At 40.9% G+C, this 21,021-nt stretch overlaps 1 protein-coding gene across 1 annotated transcript in view; it reads left to right on the forward strand.

Moving 5' to 3' along the window:
* Fbxl7 (F-box and leucine rich repeat protein 7) overlaps positions 1 to 21,021 on the forward strand; it is a 343,239-nt gene that overhangs the window by 87,789 nt on the left and 234,429 nt on the right. Inside the window, exon 2 of the mRNA XM_057790165.1 lies at positions 17,250 to 17,339. Within this exon, the coding sequence (XP_057646148.1) occupies positions 17,250 to 17,339 (90 nt within the window). The remainder of the gene's footprint in view (positions 1 to 17,249; positions 17,340 to 21,021) is intronic.

The raw sequence follows: 21,021 nt of genomic DNA on the forward strand, positions 1-21,021 counted from the left end.
ATTTCTGCACTGTGATCTTCAGGCAAGCTTTATTTGATATATTACAAACAATCACTACAGTGGATTATGGTCTGGTACAGTGCCTGTCCGTGTGCCACCATACTCCTTGCCATGATGAGAATGAACTAAGCCTTTAACACTGTAAGCAAGCCTCTTATTAAACGTTTTCTTTTATGAGTTGTCTTGGTCATGCTGTCTTTTCACAGCAATAGAACAGGGACTAAGACACTTGGTTTAAATTTAAAGATTTTAGTTCACTCTCTTAAAAAAAGAAAAAGAAAACTCGGTTATGTATTGCTTTATCTCTGCTAATCAGCTTTGTTTATGAATATATAACTTATTTGTTTGTTTATTGTGAAGTGGTAGTCAGATTTTTTCAAATATGTTTTATTTTAAGCAGAATTATATCACTTTCCTCTCTCTACTTTCTTCCAGCCCTTCCCAGGTACCCTCTCTCAAACTTCCTATGCTTCCCACTCTCAAGTATTATTATGTGTGGTTATGCACCAATATATAAATACAACCTGTTGAATCTATTTTATTGTTCATGTGTATATGATTTCAGAGCTGACCACTCTATACTGGGCAACCATTATGGGAGTTCATCCCTGGGAGAAGCTAATTCTCTTTCTCCTGGCAGTCAGTAATTGTCCTTGTCTAGACAAGGGACCCCATGACATTTTCTCTCTTCTGTGCTGATATACCAATTGCTATTGCCATTGTGTTGGTCATGTTGTTTCAACAGTTTTTATTAGAGACTGTTTCACTGGTCACTTTCTGATATTCTGGTTCTTACAATCTTTCTTTCTTTTCTTTCTTAATATTTACTGAGCCATAGATGCAAGAGACATGATATAGATGCATCTGTTGGGCCTGGTATCTCTTGATATCTGCACTTTGTTCATCTGTGGTTTTCTGTGATAGTCTCCAAAGGAAGTTTCTTTGATGAGGGGTGTTAGCCACCCTTGTCTGTGACTATACAGATAAAAATTATAGTATACTAAGGAATCATATACTGGTCCAGCCAAGTGGCAGAAGTTGATACTTTTCTAATATTCATGGCATCACTAGCCCAAAGAAACGGCCTGGCTTTTCAGGACCAGGCATGATTTGCCTCCTGTTGGGTGGACCTTAAGCCAAATTGGACAGTTCTTGGTTACTGCCAACATACACTTTTATGGATGTCCTGGTTAAGCTGCATGGAGCTGTTTAATCGCTCTCCTCTCTTGGGGAGTATTTTTGGAACTGTGGAAGCTAGACTGTAGGAAAGAGGCTCTCAGATCAGGTCTATCTTGAATCACCCGAGTCCTGTATTCTAAGTCTCAGTTCCTGAGAGGGAACCCAGGACTTCATAAATAATAACAATCATGGGAAGAGAAGTACTGAGTCTTGGGGTAGTTAAAGCATTTTTTTTTTTTACATAGTCTTAATGCTTCTAGTCTTACCCCTCATCCTGTAATCTTAGCTTTCTCCAAGCTGACATAAAAGTCCTCCAAAATTTCTCTATAGCTTTCTGGATATAGTCCAAGAGGTTCTGTAAGACTTAATTTGAAGTTCTGTGAGCCTCGCCTATCTCCTTCCCTTTCTTCATCTGTATTCCCCTGTGGTCACTGTGCCCTACTACCCATTGGACTGTGCACTTATCATTGTCTCATTTCCCAGAACACCTAGTGCTGCTTGCCACTTCTGAGCTAGCTGGATTTGCGGGGAGCACATAGCCCTTATATCTATGACTTACAGAGGCTATTGCCATTTCCAGATTAGTCCCATCCTAGCTGCATATGACTCGAGGGGAGAAGTGATACTACTGTGAAATTTCTGGCTCTTTATACCTGATCGTGTCATCACGAAACATGCCGGTACTCAATGATTAAATTAGAGACATATAGTTGTGCTTGGGGAAATACTTCTAGTGAGTTTACATTGTGTTGTCTTGTGTCTTTTCCATTCTAATGTAGAAATAAGGATTCTCTATTAAGAAGGTGGGTTTTTTTTGTTTGTTCTGTACATAACATGTCTTAGACTCTCTCACTGCTTTAGTGTTTTAAAAACTCAAGTGTGCTTCCCTTGGAGTGTAGGATTTTCCTGGGCCTAACAATTACAGCATCACTTTTACCTGTGGATAATGACAGATTGTGGCAGCTCCCTATGTAGACAGGGACAATGGGAATGTCGATTTAGAAATTTCACCTTGTGAGATGAAAGTGATTTTCTTATTATGTAGTAGGGCAATGGAAAAGGGGATGATTGAAGGGCTTGGGGTAGACATATGCTTGACTCCATGAATACTGGCTAGCTCTTCTCTTTTAGTTCTTAGGGAGCTGGGTTCAGTGACATCAGCCTTGGATCTTATATCATGAGTCTATTTTGATTCTTATAAGGGGAAATGTTGGGTCTCACTGGCTAGGTGCGCCATTCTGGAGACTGTTCTGCTGAAGACATAGTAGAGTTGCATGAGAATCTTTGGTCTTCATGAATGCTTACCGAATAGTAACTTAGTCTGTGTTCTAAATGCACTCACTGGTGCTCCTAGCGTTTAAGTCACTAAGCTAGTAAGTTCCAGAACTGAAATTTAGGTCTTCTGTTCATGTTCTGCTCCAATTTGATATTCTGTACTACCAATCTGGACAGCCATCAGTTTAATTTATGATGGCACTTCCTAAAGGGGAAACAGTTATGTTCTGCAGTAAATGGTGATTCCCAGCTTCCTTATCTTGAACTCCACAGGTTGTTAGGAGGATTAGATGAAGTTATGCAGAGTCAGTGTCAATTGCACTGCTTCACACCATCACAGTTAGGTTTTTCTTCTCTGTGAGCAATGCTTAAATCCCTCCTGCCTGGCCACCTTAGCTGAGGCACCCCATTTAATGCATAGGTATCCACAAAAGCTTGATGGGGGTGTGTTACATCAGCAGCCCTTCTGTGTTTGGTAGAAAATAGCAGACCTCTGTCATCAGTAAGAGGAGAGTATTTATCTGTAAAGATTGCAAGAGTAAAAATGTACTTTTGAAATTTAGCTCAGCACAGCCATGGGGAGGCTAGACGTGATATCAGTAAGGTGCCCCTTTCAGGATTTGGAGACATGTTCAGGTAGAGTGTACTCACCTTAGATTTCACCCTGGAGATAAAATTTTGTTTGTGTTTGAAAATGAAAAACAGAGTGCCCGAAGGACCCCTTTCAGGATGAGATGTGCAAGTTCAAGCACAAGGGAAGTGTGATGCTATGAGATTATGTGCACTGGTTGGTCCACCGGCTAGCATTTAATGTGCAAGGTCAAGAACAAGGAAAGTGCGCTCCTATGAGATTATGTGCACTGTTTGGATCATCGGCTTGCATTTCAGGGAAAGATGTAAACCCATTCTCATTGAAGAGTTTAGAGCCTTTAAAATAAAGGTCCAGCCTCAGAAGGATAGTGAGCTGGAGTGGATACAGCTGGCATCATTTACTACCTTTCTCCTGCTTCCTTGCGATTTTCCCCACTTGCCTCTTCTTTAAAAATAAGCAGTTCTTAGTCTTCCCCTGCTCAGTATGAAACTCTCAATAAGTATTTGAGTGCAAAGATTTAGGTTAGAAATTAATAACCTAATTTTTCCAAGGGCTTTGCAAGAAGTTAAATAATGTAAGAGATAGTCATAATATCATGCAGGTTTCATCATAATTGTTATTGTTTATTTGATTAATTCCTATAATGGATGTTTTTCATTCATTTTCCTAGAAGATGGTGAATTTTCTCTCAATTTTTAATGTATATTATTTCTATAAGCATGTTGATTAGCAACTCATTCTGGTACTGTATATTGAGAAGACTTTATGCCTCTATCTATGATTTATTTTTATTTTTATAGTGGTCAACAATGACAAAGTTTCACCCCAAAAGAAATGTTTAAAATAGATTGTGCTATGTAATAGTACTGATCCTGGCCACAAAGTGGCAGTTTCTTACAGTTCAACACAACATTTACCATTAATTTTATTAATTTCTTTCTTCAGGCAAATTACTGTCTCCAATGACAGGAATATGTTCTATAGACACTGGACATTAAATATTTATTTCTCGATGACCTGTAAGACAACGTGAGTGATACTAATTAGGGAGGGTTTTGAAGCATTTGCCTTTGCTTTGAAACCCTACAATGAAAGTAAAATATTTTTTCTTTCAAATGAGACTGAGAACGGCAACAGGAGGTTCGGTGTCTTGGTTGTCCAGGATTTTCATAGCGTGTAGAGGGAGGACATATGGTGGGTCACAGAGGTCAAGAATTTGGTAAGGTATTTAGAAAGTAAACAGTTGGAAAGGTTAAAAGTGTATCTGTCCCAATCCTGGGCGGTCCAGGCCAATAAACTTCATTACTCTTTGAACTGGCATTTCCATTCCTTACTTGGTAGTAGAGGAGTTGTCTTTTCCAGGAATGATGGGAACACTCCTTAGCCACTCACCAGACAGGCTGAACTCCTGGTGCATGAAATTCAAGGGCAACAGCAGGGACATGAACTGAGTTTTCCAGCTTACACTAGGGAGGGAAGGGAGCAACACTGGGGTCTGTGGGCTTTGACATGGGGAATGGGACTGAATATGGTTCCATGGATCTGATCAGGCAGATGCTGTGGAGGAGGCGGGTACAAAACTGGCACTCACCAATAGCTTTAGAGATGCCTCAACATTCCTGCTTTTAGAACCTTTCTGATAATAACCTGGGCTTTTGGTATAACATCCTAGCTACTGCTCCCGAAGTGGTGACGCTACATCCTAGTGATTGTTGGTACAAAGCAGCATGGGTCTGTTATTACATACTGTCAATATTCTTGACCACAATAGAAGTGTTGTTTCTTCCCAAGTTCTCATGGACCATTGCTATTTACTAACATGCGTTGCTTGCTGATGGTTCTTTGTACATGCGTGTACAGTGGTGTGGAAATTTGGCCAGTCTCATATAAAACATAGAAAAATCATAGAAAATATAAAAATATATAGAAACATACCTGTGTGGAAAATGGTTTACTATGTCTTATTTTCATCGCCAAGTATTTAGAGCACAGTAATCTTCAGCAATAATTTGTTCCCAAGGGCTCCATGATGTAGTGTTGTTGCCAACTGCAGTGTCTGTGATCCCAGGGTGTGTAAGAAGATAGGAATGCAGTGAGGGTAGAAATACTGGCCCTATATCATGGGCTTGCTGTAAGGGTTTTGTGAAATATAAGAGGTTACAAAACTTGCTGAGTAGTGATTATCTGTTCTCAGAGTTGCAGGGCAGGGGCATCCTCAGCCCCAATCCTCCTATGTGGCAAAAGGAAAATAGGGTGGCATTGAACTATCAGATTGTTTGTTTGGTTAATTACAAAGTAGAGTTTAAAATCAAGCCTTCTTGCTTGCAAAAATAAGAGCTCTTGTGTCTACAGCAGGCAGTAAGCGAATCATAATGTATGGTCATACCAGAATTAGGCTGAGGTCTGCTTTGAAAATAACAATAAGAAAAACATTTTAAAATGATTTTCTTGAAGATAGTCTATTGACAGAAATCAACCCCCTAACACATAAACTTGTAGGAGACTTCATATTCAAATGGTACAAAGCAGAGACTATGTTTCACTTACTACTCCACAGTTCACTCAACGTATCAAAAGAGAGTTTTAAGCTTAAGCCAAAATCCAACAAGAACCTTTTAGTGGTATCAGCATAGATAGTGGCATGATGTAGATACTGGGTGTATGACATCTTAAATTCATAGGATGAAAGGCATAATATTGTGAGTAAGCATGTGGCCCTTGTCCAGTTTCTTGATATATTTAACTTCTAAGACCCTTCAATATTCAGAGCCAAAGCATGTCTTTTACTTGCTAATGAGATAGCTGATTTTGATAGCTCCTGAAGGGTTGGTACAGTTGCTTGAGGAACCACTCCATAGCATAATGGAAGTTTGAGCTCTACACCTCCATCAACAGAGAGGAAAGGGTTTTACAACTGAGCCAGTCATAAATGGCAGTGGGTAGAGATATTCATACCTATGAAATGAAGCATTTATGAAACATAAAGAGGATGAGAATTTGGAGAGTTTCTCTCTGAGTGAATACATGAAAGATTCTGGAAGATGGTGCCAAGTCAATTGTCCAATAATCTTTCTTCCATATCTCTTTAGCTATATTGTTTTTTAATATCCTATAAATAAGCCAATTAGCATAATGAAGTCTTCCCCTGAGTTCTCTGAGTCATCCTAGCCAATTAATCAACCCTAGATTTTAACTTGTTTCTCAGAAAAATGGGTGGGATGTAATTGTGTGAGAAATCAACCATATCCTGTAACTAATGTTCCAAATGTATAATCATATGGTTGATTATTCGTGCAACCAGACCCCTCCCTATTCAGAAGAAGTGAACCCTCACCTTACCTTGTTGGATACTGAAACAAGGGATACCCAAATGAATTTCATGGCTTGCTACAGAATTTATGGCTTGTTTTCTGATTACAAGGTAGAAAAACCCACATTCTACACATGTTGATTACTAGGAGGTCACAGAAATGGCTGTCTTGTATTTGGAGCAGAGCACAGAAAAAGCATTGCGGTGTGTTTATCTTTGTTCCATCTCATCTCTCATATGTTAGAATGAGTGAGAAGGGCAGGGGGAAAACAAGCCAAAATATTCCTTTTTATATTTGATCCCATTTCATATCTATAAGAGATACATAAATCTCTAAGGCAATAAGATTATTCTGCCTGTCTCAGACTACGTATTTAAAAACATCTCCCTAGACACTACCAACTCAGATGCCTGAAATTCTTACTTTATATTTAAATGAGTCAAAGGCCTATAAATTACATTCCACTCAAATCTTTATGAACACATATATAGCATAAACATGCCCTTAAATTTCTAACTGGGTTCCCAGCTTATTCATCAAACACAGCTTGCTTTTAGTTTGAGAATATTAAACTTGACAAGACAATGAAGAGGAAGGCCTGGAATGGAGAGACGCTTCGACATGCACAATTTGTGCTTCGATCCCTGGTTCCTTCTTATCCTTCAGAGGTAAGGGTAGTTCATGTGTTCCTGACACCTTTATGGCTGAAGTGTTGCCTTTGTGCCGGAAGAGTGTCGGACAAGAATGCTGGGGGATTTTATGATTATTAATCAAGAGTTAGTACTTCAGAGGAAGAAAACAACAGCTGTCCCTTGAGTATTTGATCTCTTCTGGCCAATGAAAAATGATTATATTTTCAAGAGAGAAGAGATTAGTTCCAAAGTGCTATATGTTTGAGAACAATTCCAGGTTTAGGCAAGATTTATTTTGCTTAATGTATCTCCTTTACAGAAGAGAGACCTTTCCCTCCAATGGCCTCAGAAAACCTTCACTTAGGTTATGACCACAATTTATATGATAAAAAGGCCATAAATGCAAAATTTAGGGAGAGTGATACTTTTTAATGCATAAAGCTTTGAAAAATACAACAGAGATTATAAATGAAAGTTGAAGTTTTTAGGAGAAGAATGACCTAGCGAGTCATCTGTTTGTTGCACAGAGAAAATTAGACTATTTGTTGGGGTCTAGAAGTCATAGTGGATTTAGCATTTGGCTGAGCATACTACTTTTGTGCTTTCCTTGCTTGTGATCATTTGAGACGTTAAAATTGACCACTAATCCCATTACTGCTTTATGCTTACTCTGCCTTTTGGAGTTGTCAGCGTCTGAAGTCAGAAGTGCACGAATACTTATTTATGGTATATATTTTTTTCCCTCAATTCAAACTACAGTTTTATCAAAAAAATAATTGCCTCCAACTTTTACAACCTCATGTAGCAGGCCAGCTCCTCTGACAGCCATCGCTTCACCCCATGGAGAAATGTCTAGTAGTAGCAACTTCATCTGGTAACATGTCAGGGATACCTTTATCTGAGTACAACCTATCTTCCTTAGAAATTCGGCCCTGTGGTGGCTAGTCTTGATTGGCAGCTTGTAGAGATCACCTGGGAGACAGGTGTGTAGACATACCATGGCAGATAATCTTAACTAGGCTAATTGGGATGGGAATACCTACTTTCCCTCTGTGGGTCATGTTGTTTCATGGGCTGGGGCCTAGACTGTGTCCAAGGGAGAAAGCGAGCTGAGCCCAGGCATTCATTGCTGCCTGCTTCCTGATTGTAGATGCAGTGGGATCAGCTGCCTTAAATCGCGAGTCTACAATTTCTTTCTCCCTTAGGTTGCTTTTGGGGAGACATGTATCATAGCAACAGAAAAGTAAATAGGATACCCCCTCCTTTCCTCTTACTCATTTTCTGTTGTTATAAAATCCAGACTGGATAACTCCTCAAGAAATGAAGTTTGTGATTCTGACGAGTCCAGCCCCATAATCTTGTTGGTGTCTGGTGAAGGCCTCTGTGATGCTCTGTGTCATGGCAAGTGTGAAAGGGCAAATGAGATCATACTAAAGGAAACCAGGAGGGACGACCGCAGTTCCTAAAGCTACTCTCATGATTGCCAGCAGTGCCCACATGATCCTGTTGTCTCTCATTAGGCCTCTCTCCAACCAGTGTACTAGAGATCAAACTTCTGCCTTTGAGTCAGTCAAACCATAGCTCCTTTTGATATAGTATGGATATTATTGATACCTGCTGCTGTTGATATATAATATTTATATATTATGTATGTATGCATGCATACATACATGGATGTAGATAGATAGATAGTCAAAGAGTAAAGACCTATCCTTTTGCAGTGAACAATTTTGACCATGTCTCTGCCCTTCCTTCATGGGACAGGAAAGAAGGCCTGCACTGATCACGAAGGACAGGCTGCATTGCCTGCTGACACTGGAGGTGGTATGTGGCAGCTATGGATTTAGAGGATAGAGCAGACTTCCAGTCGTGCAGGCATTCCTTGTGGCATACTCCTGTTTCCCTTCCTCCCTTGAGGATTCCTGGTGGGAGGGCTCTGGTCATTTGGGGTGTCCCCTTGCTGCCATTCACCTGCTGGTTCTCAGAGATACCACCACTCCTGTGGAATGGGATTCCAGTTTCCCTCTATTGAGCTAAAGAAAATATCTCCCACTCAGAAAAAAGAGGAAGACATGAGAGATGAGTAAGAATCATCTTAAGAGCAAGAAAATGTGGACTGTCACTTAGAGACTAAAAAGATCCCACTAGGTTGACCACTTCAAAAGTCGGAGGTTCAAAGATACGACACTGAAATATTCTACCTGTGCTTTTGCAAATTAAATATATATTTATGTTATGATTTGGATGTGAATTTTCTTTTCTGGCTTGGTCCTCAGCTGGTGGTATCATTTAGGGAGGTTATGGAAGCTGCCAAGAGAAGGGAACTATCTGCAGAAGGTGGGTGATAAGGGCGTGCCTTTGAATGTTCGATCAATATAGCCCCTTTCTCCTTCTCAGCTTCCTGTCTGCTATAAGATAAACAGCATCTTTCTCTATGCTCTCTGTCATGATGCTCTGCCCACATGCTTGTTGCTAAGACACCATCGTTTGAAATCTTTGAAATATGTAGCACATTTAATTCTTCCTCAAGAAAGTTTTTGTCCTGCAGTTTGTACAACATAGGCATGTATTGTCTGTGGAGGTGCAGGCATATATGTGTAAGTGTATACATTTTGTAGGTGTGCATATGTATGTGTGTGTCACGTGTGACTTTGTGTATGTGTACGTGCATGTGTGATGCCCTTGTTATTAGAGGGGGAATGATGTTCCCTTCAGTTTCAGGTGTTTCTGGAGCTTGTCTTCTGCTGGTGAAATAGTTTATAGTCTTCTCCGAGGGTGAATACAGTTTTAAGTGGAGGCTTAAAAAGTGGAAATCTGAGAAGAATCTCTAAGCCATTTCCTTCAGCTTTCCCTCCCATTAGAGGTGAGGGGTGGATGTCGGAAACACTGGGTAGCTGTCCCGACCTTCTGCGGGTCAGAGAGAAAGTGTGGGTCTGAGCTGTGAATTCCTGTGCATTTGATTCCCAAATCTTCTCTGTGGTAGATTGTGTGCATTTTAAACCTTTTTTTTTTTTTTTTAAAAAATCAAATCAGGCTGTTTTGTTTTTTTATGTTTGTTTTGTTTCCATATATAGAATTTTGGCAATAGGTTATTGCCTGTATTTTGTTTTTGTTTTTGGTTTTTTTCTGACTATCCCATGTACGGTTGGAAATGATGAGATCCTGATTGTTTTGCATTTGATGCAATATGAAACCTCTATTCCTCCTTCCCTCTTCACTCCTGACTGCTGCTAAGGTTGAAAGGAGGACAGCAAGGGGACCTTAAGCTGTGTAAAGAATTTTCACGGCTTTAGATTGATCATCGATGACAATTAAGAAAAATGCATGGGAAGGTGTTTTGCAAAAAGCCTCGAGTCAGCAAGCAGCAGCCATTTTCAAGTGTCTTTAACTGTCTAACTAACCGGGGACCAGTCCACAAACAGCTGCAGACTCAGAGGTCGATGCTCACTGTACCCCTCACTCTGATGAAAGGCCATGGTGGCTTTCCTGTTGTTTCCCTACCCTCAAAATTCTGCAGAAGACCAATTCCTAAGCCTGGCTCTGGGCTTGGGCAGCTGTAGGGTTCATCAGTCTGCCAGTTCTCTCCTGTCCTCCCCACCAGGGTGAGCCCTCCAGTATGGCCCCAGCTCATTCACTCTTGCTTCAATGAGCAAGGAGTGGGGCTAGTTCTGTTTTCATGTCCTCCGGGTTGACTCTCCCTCACTTACACCAATTAGACTGCCCCAACAACTACCTCATCTATGATCTGCTGGAGCACAGGAAGGGGCCTGACCCACAGACCCAAAGCTGCGGCATCTCCCTAACACAGGGCAACGACAAGATATCCAAGAAGAGTCCCAGTAAGGGCCCAATGTAATTAGTATAGTAGAAACCAGAGGCCTTGAACCAGAACAATGACTCTTTGTGGTTAACACTTGCAAGTAAAGATACACGGACAAAAGGGTCCAGTGAGGGATTCATTGTGCCACACTGTAGCTTCCATCATGAGAATTTTAATTTCCCCCCTTTTCTCTTTTTTTTCTCTTAAATTTTGTTTTATTTTGGGGGATTTCAGGGGCAGAGGGGACGGGGAAATGAATGGGATCAAGATACATTATATGAAAGTCACATAGAATAAATAAAGAGAAAGTAAAAGAAAAAGTCAGAAAGAAAACATCCTGACTGTGATGATTCCTGGAATTGTGTGTGGCACAGGATGTTGAAGGGGTAAAATCAATAAGAGAATCAGAAGAGGCCATTGCAGACTTATTCAGACTTAGGCTCAATGCCAGGAGGGCGTGCACGGCTTTGGAGGTTCTCTCAGGTCACACTGAAGTGGAAGGGGCCCCCAGGAACAGCGAGTGTACTCTTTGCTGGAGCTCAGGCACAAATTTTTATGGTGCATGAGCTACAACAGCTCTTCAGAACTCAGGTGTTTGTGATGAAATTAATTACTGGAATAAAACTGTAGCGATGCTATTAGCATAAGGATGACTTTGTAGTGACTTCCATCACAATGGAAATTCTGCATTCATGCACGAAGCCTCTTGCTTGTCCGTGGTTCTGATCCTCTCATTACTCTGTTCAGAATACCAGCTGGGAAACACCATCTGTCAGTGGCTGCAGCAGCAGCAGCAGCATCTGTCTGTGTCAGTTGGCATCTGTGTTAACTCTCACTGAATCGCCTGTAAGCCAGTAGGGGTGTGTGTGGCCAGGGGACTGGGCTCTGTCCTGATGCCACTAGTGGAAAGGGGCTTACCTTTTCACTGTGAAACCATCTAGCCTGGGTGCTATGTTGTTCTCAAACAGGGCAACTCAAACTTCCTGAATTCAATGACGCTCTAAATCTTACTTGCTCGTCTTGCTTTCCCACCCATGATAATGGTGTCACACAGTGAAACTTGAGCAAATACCCATATGGCAGTTTGGAATGGGATTTTTCTATTTAATTTCTGGAGTGAACTATGTTCTCTCTCTTCTGCAGTTCATGTCCTTTAGCTGCATTGAGGGCCACCAGAGTAGAGTGGTTTCTGGGCATCTGAATGGCGTTTTCACAAGAGACAGGGGCCACAGAGTGAAGGAAGTTACCTGATGCTCCAGGCAGGGATGAGGCATAGGCTGACACCAACCAAAGAACTTCTGGGATTGCTGGCAACCTGCTGAAGCTGGGAAGGAAGCCTGCACCAGATTCCCCTCAGAGCCCTTCAGGGGGACATGGTCTTGTCAACACCTTGCTTTCAAACCTGTAGCTTTCATAACTGTGAAATAATACACTTTTTCTTATTTTAACTCATCCAGCTAGAAGTAATTTATTGTGATGGTTCCAGGAAGCTAATGCAGACTACTATACTGTAAGACCCCTCTGGGAATCTGTATGTGTTTTGGAAGTTATATGTAACAAGCTCTAAGCACAATGGTTATATAGACTTTGTTGAGTGAGCATGGGTTTGAATGGTGCTTCTTAGAAAGTATCATGGGACCAGTGCTAACAGAATAGGATAAATCTCCACTTCATCCCTGTAGCCAGCCACTTACATAAACCGTTTGATACATGTATTGAGGGTCCGTAGTGTAGACCAAACAGCACAGGGATACAGATGTGAAGGAAACAGATGCAGAACCTGCCCATCTGGAGCTGGTAATCAGATGGAAAAAACAAAAATGATTTCCATTCAATGTGTCTTGATTCTTATTGTTTGAAGAAACAGTTACATAATGGACTAGGACTAGTGTTAGAAATAAAACAAGAAAATGCAATCTGTGTGTCTGACAGTGTTCAAATACTGACCATTCCTTTGCCCTTGGATAAGTTGATTGAGCGCCCCATGTCCTTTCTTATCCCTAGAGAAAGAACAATACAACTCAATAAAAAGTTAAAAAAAGAGCAGAATTTCAGAATATCAGCTAAAACGCTTCATTTGAAACAATCATACTACCACTTATATTTAGTTATATTCAAGTATGTTCTCATGAGTAGTGAGGGAGCAATCTGCCGTCTGTCTCCTGCTGTATGTCACCTTTGTTTATTGTGTTGTTATTCTTGTTATCCTAATTTTTTCCCATTATTGGGATCAAACTCAGGATTTTGTACGACGTAGGTAAGTCATCTACCACTGCACCGTACCTCCAGCCATCACCCGTGATCCTTTGTGGTCTGTTTATTGTATGGTATTTATTGCTGCTGTCTCTTGGTAATTTTGCCATTTAAAATGTGACAGGCATAGTTTTACAAAGCTTTCTAGGTTTCCTAAAAGACAGACTCTGATGGCCCATATAGATTATCCTCATCCAGGATTCATTTACAGTGCTGTTGGCCTTAAGTCTAATGTAAATGAGCCAGAAGCACATCAAACATGATGACTTTGAAAAGAAACACATATAAAACAAGGTTCTGCATGGATCTGTTGGTGAAAATGTTGTGAGCCGAGGTTCAGAGCAATGCCTTTGTATTTGTGGTAGCATAAAATGTAACTACCTCAAGCTGTGAGCACCAACTGGGCTGGAGCTCCTATTATCTTACGTTCCTTAACTAATGCCTTGAATGTTAATGTGTTTTCAAAATGTTTACTTACTGAAGAACATGCATCGTCAATGGAGGCAGTTTTTCCCTAAAGGGAACAAAAAAAATGTTTCTTGATCTTTTTGTGCATAAAGTAGATGTATACAGTCAGCGTTTAGTAACTGTCCATCATAGCTGCAATGTTGTGTTGGTGTTGGTGGGGAAAATTAGCAAATGGAGGAATCTAATATTTTCTTAGAGGAGCACAATTTCTTAGAGAGTCCGAAGCACAATTGAGAACACGGTGAATATCTAATAAGGTGAAACATCTAACATACGAGGTTGCAACACACAACCCAGGTGCTGGCAGCCAGCTCCATATGGAACCATTGATAATATTATTGCTTCACCTTTATTCCCCTTTTCATTCATGAGCACAGAGAGGGTACAAATACATTTCCAGTTGTGACTGAGAATTTCCTCAGGCACGTGTTATCTTTGGACTTCCAATGTCATGGAAATTTAAAAATGAATGCTTCTAACTCAAAGGAATGGTCATTTAAGGTGATAGATACTCCGAGTATCCTGATCTAATCGTTACTCATTGTGTGCAAGTATTCATGTAACAGATTAGTCCATTGACAAGGATGATTACTATATGCAGTGAGAGTCGTAGAACGTGGCATCTAGGCTTCACATCAGAAGAATCCTGCTGTAAGACTCTGACTTAAAATAGCACAGAAAACCAGAACGCTGAAGTTGTAAACAATTAAATTCGACCAAATGAAGCTCTGCTGATGGTCTACGTGGTTACAAGAAAGAACTCCCTGCCTGTTTTGGTAACAACCATTTTTAATCTCAGTGCTTGGGAGGCAGAAGGAGGCATAACTCTGTGATTTCATGGCTAGTCTGATCTACATAGAAAGTTCCAGACAAAATTACTTTGTAAGGCCCTCTCTACAAAACACCAAAGGAATCCCTGAGTTCATTGTAAGGAGTGACGGATAGGTGGAGTTGATCCTCAGCCATCATAGAGCATCAGAGGTGTCTTCTATCCAGACACACATTGGCTTTAGCAGCTAGTGATTTGAAATGCAAGAGAGGCATAAATAGATCTAATCTATATGAGTAGTAGAAAAAGACAAGATCTCCTGAGTAAATTGGGAGCATGGGGACCTTGGGAGAGGGTTGAAGGGGAGGGGAGAAGCAGGGAGGGGAGCAGAGAAAAATATAGAGCTCAATAAAAATCAATTTAAAAAGATTGGAAATGCAAGTTAATCTTAACAAAAACCACCAATATATATTATGTTAAATTAATGCTGTTATGTATTAATATTATGTGTTTTATTATTTTGTGCTCAATTTGTTATTTTGTTTTGCTTTTCTTGTTGAAACAGAGGTAGAACATATGGGATTTATTTCAAGTTTTCCATATGTACATCACTAAGCAATAACATAATTAAAATAATTTAAGTCTATGTATTAGGTGGTGTACAATAACATTTTTGCCTTGTTAAAAGGAGTGTTTATGTTACTTGGCTTTGAAGAATAATCTAATGGACTCAGAGTCATTAACAATTTGAGCCAGCAGAAATCATTCAGTCCAAGGACCTCCCCTACCAGATATAGTTGCTGATCTTCCAGCAGAGAAGGGAGGCTCAGGGAGTGAGTGTCCAGGATTACAAAGTAAAGGAGATTTGTACTGAGGTCAGGGAGCAAGTTCACATGCTTCTAAGTAGGTAAGTGGCTGGCCATGTCGGTCTGCCTCCAACGGCTCCAATCCAAGGGGTTGGTTAGACCCAAACCATAACAGAGTTACCACAACATCTCACTTAATGCCGAGGGAAGCATTTGTGAAATGCAATCTAAATAGCAGAGTCCTTTTGGAGCATTAAGTCACAGTGAGTTGGGGGCAGTGGTAATGGGAGACAGCCATTTGTCTTGCCTGCTCAGGTGATATTTATTCTCATCTACTTGGATTTTTCCATGACTTTCAACATAGCAGTCAGAATCCCAAAACTTCTTACATCTAGGACTTTATGCTGTTCTACTCTGTAAAATTCGATTATGAACTTACTCATTCAAGCTTGATTTAGTCCATATGCGCTGCTGTGACAAAATACCCAAGACTGGGGGATTTACATGCAATAAACCTATTCCTTACCATTTAAAAGCTGGTAGTTTAGGGTTGGGGTGCCTGCACAGTTGGTTCTTGCTTAAGGACCTGCTCCCTGGTTCTCATATTCTTGTTGTGTTGTACCCTCATGTGACAGGAGAAGACAGGGAGCTCTTTGATAAGGGCACAGTTGTCTTTTATGAGGACTACACTCTCGTGATCTAATTATCCCCCAAGCCCTTCATCACTTAAGGCTGTGTCCCTGGGAGTTAAGAGTTCAACAGTTTGGTAGAAAGTAAATATCCAATGCACCAGCTACACCATTGGGCAGACTATTAGAAAACTGTTCTTGGTGAACTGTAAACTTTTGATCATAACTTGTGGGATGAAACAATTGCATCTTTAATATAGTTAGTGGGTTTTCTGTTACTGCAAAAGTCACTGTTATATAAGAGAATACAGCAAAGGTAAATATTGCACAGTTGAAGTTGAATTCTGAATATGTATTGTACAGGGTCCTTTGCACAGGGTGGTACAGAGCTACAACCAAACTATTAGCTGGAGCCATGCTCTTTGTGGGCATCTGGGGTCCTCTTCTCTTTTCAGATGATGACCAAATTCAATTCACTGCCATGTATGGTAAGCCTAACCCTGACCTTAACATTTACTGTTTGAGAGTCAAGAACAACAGGAGCTCCTCTTTCCTCTAGACCCTCTCAAAGTACTTACCTCATTTGGTCGGGTCTACACAAGATAGGGTTCCTTTTGCTTAATTAATGGGACTTTAGTCACGTTGCCAAAATCCCCTCAGCATTGCCATATTGTGCTAATTAAAGTTAGAGGTATATTTATGCGGGAAGGAGATGGGAATCTTGGATGTCAGCAAGGACATCAGTAACTTGGGGCATTTTGAAATCTCCTGCCATGGATCTTAGGCCTTCCCCTGTGTGGAAACTCAGCCCAGGACTTAGGTAAAATCAGGTCGAGCAGACATCTCAACAGAGGTAGAGGTTCTGTCCTGTCTGTTTTAAGGCCTTTTGGAGCAACCCTGGTGTCCAGTGCCAGTAGCACCTCTGTATGGCTTATGTCAACTCAAAATGGTGCCAAGCATTCACACACATCTTCTTGAGTAGAAATCGCTTCCTGGACTGAGGACCCCTGTTGGTCCAAAAACCCATGCCCTTGATTTTTTGTTATTTCCAAGAAAGACACGTTAAATCATGGAATTTGTATTCTGAAAGTGATAAAGCTATGTGGAGCCAGCGAGCTCTTGCTTCTCTGGTAATCCTTCACTCTGAGATTTCTTTATTTCCAGTGCTGTGTGGTGCAAAGTGTTAATGCAGTGGCTGTGCCCCCCACACAAACTTGCTCATTCCCTTTATCCCAACACAGGCTTATATTTGCACACTGGCCATGTCTTGTAGCCTTGTCTAAGTTTATCACTAGGCCCTGTTATAAGAGGGCTTTCGTTCTGCTGTGACGTGGGTCAGGTATTTCCACAAAGATATTTAATACATAAGTCAAAACCCTTTAATGAGCTCCAGCTTTTGTGTTAGAGCCGCTTACTTGGAAATGAGAGGCTTAGTGTGCAACTGAGTAAAAGGCATGATCTAGTTCTGAGATTACAAGGCTCAGAAACTCTTTTTTTTTTCTTGTTTTGCTCTAGGCAAAGGCAGCTCAAGCATCTCATCCGACGTGAGTTCAAGTACAGATCACACGCCAACCAAAGCCCAGAAGAATGTGGCCACCAGCGAAGGTAGGCACGTCTGGTCTTCATGTTTCATCTTTCCCTTCCTGAGCTGACTGTTTGAAAGATGAAGAGACTGTGGGAGACTGACCTCTAGCTGACTGCATGAGACTCTATCAGATCTTAAAAAGGAGCAGGCAGTGACCTCCTGGAGTTCACTTTGGCTGCACTTACTTCCATTGAAGTTGACTTGGTGGGATTTAAGTGTATTAATGTTAAGGCAGATGCTATTATTTTGCGAAAATGTGATAGACTGACTCAGGAGAAACCACTATGACATCATATTCCAATTTTCCACTATGGTAAGGTGGTATGATATAAGAGCCTTTGATACAAGTTGAAAGTTACTGCAAGAATGTGCAGAACAGTTGTTCCTTACGTTCAGGATGATGCTGACGAGAGGGTCAGCCACGTGTGGAGGGCTGGAATTAATGCCAGAAGCTGGGTATATGCAAAGATGCTTTGTTTCATTATTTAAATAATATGTGAAAGACGTTGTCTTAAATGCGAACATTTATTCACCCATGCCTGGTCAAGGATTCCATAGCAGTTTCTGAACTGCATGCTGGAATTCAGTTGCTTCCCAGGAAGCTTTGAGCTATTACTTAATTGAGCGAGGAATTATTTCTATGATATTTAGTGGAAAGTCGACCCAGTTATTTTGTTTTAATGTCAAACACAATGGATGTTTCGTCTCTGAATAAGAGTTCCCTCTAGATTAATTATTCAACACAGGTCGTTTATGTGCCATTTATGCCAGTAGGCTTTTTTTTTTAAACAGGGTCAATTGATTTGCATATTTTATGCATTCTGATTTTCTCAAATGTACAGAGTGCTAAGGAAGCTTGTGTTGAGTTTTCGTTTTGGAGGCTTAGTGTCTGCTGCTCTTACAATCAGGAATCATGCTACAGGCTGATGTTGGCCCTTTGAGTTCTTTGTGTTTTGTCTATTTCTATTGTAATCTGTGCACTGAAGTTGATTCTTTTCCTCCACTGGTGGTTCTTCTCTTCCCATGTGTTTCATGGGGTCTCAGGGAGCACAGCATGACCTTCCATGGGCTCGTTATTCTCAGGCCAGTGTATAGGTGACTTGGATGGCCACATGGCATTCATTTATGTTTAAACCCTTGTATTGTTTCTTGTGCATCAGCAGCTCCTAAGGCAGATGGATTGGTGCGTTCCACTCAGCACAGCAAAAGGCCAGGTAGCAATCCAATTTTAATTTTCCACTTGCTAGGTTAAGTGGGGGCATTTGATCACTCTTGAAATTCAGTGGAGGCAGCTGAATATAACTGTTTGGTTATAGCCTCTTGCTTTTGGCAGCTCCATTCCTAGAATGCAGAGTGAAAATGACTTCCATTTATCCAGAGTGGCTCTCTTCAGCTAGAATCTCCTTTCACGAGATTCTCAGTTCTTCCCACTAGGATATGACAGTCAATCTTGCCACACCCATGCGTCTATGGAAATAGATAAACTTAAATAGTTGGCGTTTGCCTGTGTTCATGTTTTTTCATTATTCTTTTTCCCTTTAAACATAGGAAATAATGAACCGTAGATGTTTTATTGTAAGAATTGAGGAAGAAGATTCTAGGATTTTGTGCATTTATAAACATTGCTCTCTATGTTTGAAAATAAAATAAGGAAACCCTGAGCAGCTCAAGCTTTCTTTTCTTGTTTTTTTTTCCCCAGGGAGAGGCACTGTTTTCCACGGCACGGTTTTATATAATTTGTCATGATTTCATTTTTGACATTATGAAAATAATACCAAGGAAAAAAGACTAAGAAAATTTTATGTTCTTTTGAAACAGAATGGGCTAAATTAGTGTGGAGTTCGTTTCCCTATCTTAGGGGAGAAAGTCTAATCTCTGCGGAGATGTCATTGGAGAGGTAAAAAATAATAAAAAGGCGTGTGTTAACCTTTGCTATCTGAGAGAGTTGGAGGAGGGGTGTAAAGAATGAAGATCCTTTTTGTCTACATGGTTCTGGTCAGTGGCAATTTAAAATATTAATCTATAAATGAAGTGTGGGCATTTACTTCAGGGACGTGTACGCAAGGGCCGCCTGCCACACAGATGCTCCTGCACAGGCTGGTAAATAGCCAGGGCTAATTTTCTCCCCCACACAAATGACAGAGCCTCAGGCTGCTTCTCAGGATGAATGATTAGGGTGGCTTATTCTCTGACCTCCACAGGTGGATTTACCTGATGTTGTGTGAGTTCTTCCTTCTGGAAAGGACCAGGTGACTCGTCTTGGCAATGCTCCCATACAGTAACAGAAGGCGGGCACCACTTCCTACAGAGATGACAGAGGGCTCCTTTAAAACTATCGTCTGATTCTTTCCCCACCATTGTCAAGAATTATATTTAACATTAAGTGAAAAGAATCACGTGCACACGTGTGTGTCGAAGAAGATAGTGGATTCCCAGGACCTGGTGTTACAGATATTTGTGAACCACAGCATGTGGGTGCTCGCATCTGAACTCAGGAGAGGAGAATGTCCTCTTCAGGGCTGAGCCATCTCTCCAGCTCCACTGTGTAACTTTCCATGATAAGGAAACTGGTGAGAGCAGAGCTGACTTTTCACAGTGGTTTGTGTGTTGGTTCTTTCCTGATTATTTTTACCTCCATCTTCGTAAGCATTGCATCCCGCGAGCACAGGCTGACTCTCAGTTTTAAGATCTAGATTGATTGGTAAACAAATAATATACATTATTAATTTCCCTGAGATCTTGAGAGCGTTAACAGTTGGATCGCAAACATCATACGGTGGTGCTGAGCTGTCACAGGTGAGATGGGGGAGGAAATGAGAGGATTCTATTGGTCTTTGATTTTTGTTGTTGTTTGTGGTGATGTGTGTAGATATCTGTGTGAGTTAGAATCTGACCTCTGTCACGTCGCTAATAGTACCGGCTGTGTTCCTTGTTAGAAAAACACGATTCTACTCTACAGAGTGTGGTGGGATAAATTGAGGATGTGGTGCATGGCGAAGAGAAGAACACACATCTGCTTAGAGAAGGACATTCACATCTGCATTTAAGTTGGGGAAGGATGATAGAGCAGGTTTAACTCTAAGCAAACACAATCATTGAGATGACCATGCTGTACAGTGGGGAAGGCTGTAGAAGGAGCTGACACTTCTACAGATTCCTGTGTAGATCACAGTAACAATAGCTTGAAATTGCTGCCTCTAAGCTTTGAGAGGGCAGCAGGAAGTAGTCAGACCTGCTCTGGAGCTTTGGCTGTGAGTGGCCTGTTGTGCCCAACGAGTGTGTAGTGTTTGCTTGAAGATGGCACAGCACAGGATGTGCTCCATGAAATTTGTTAGTAAAGTTTGTTACATCCATGAGAGAAAGCATCTTTTTAATCTTTGATTTAGAGGTTCTCTCTGTAGATTTGGGTGACCTTAAACATGTAGCCCCTCTGCCTTGCTTTCCCAAGTGCTAGCATCACAGTATACATTATAACACTTAGCTAAGAATGCCATTTAATAACCACAAGAAATGTTTTCATGTAAACATGGTGTGTATCTTCATTGAGGCTCAGACACACACTCCTAAGACATGGCCAGAGGCATGGAGTGCTCCATGATAACTGATAGAGTTTTTCTTTATAGCCCATTATATTCAGTATGATACTTGAAGCTCATGATTTCCTGATACTATAGGACAGTGGTTTCAACATTCTGTAGGTTA

The sequence above is a fragment of the Chionomys nivalis genome, chromosome 15, assembly GCF_950005125.1.
Source record: "Chionomys nivalis chromosome 15, mChiNiv1.1, whole genome shotgun sequence".
Classification (NCBI taxonomy): Eukaryota; Metazoa; Chordata; class Mammalia; order Rodentia; family Cricetidae; genus Chionomys; species Chionomys nivalis.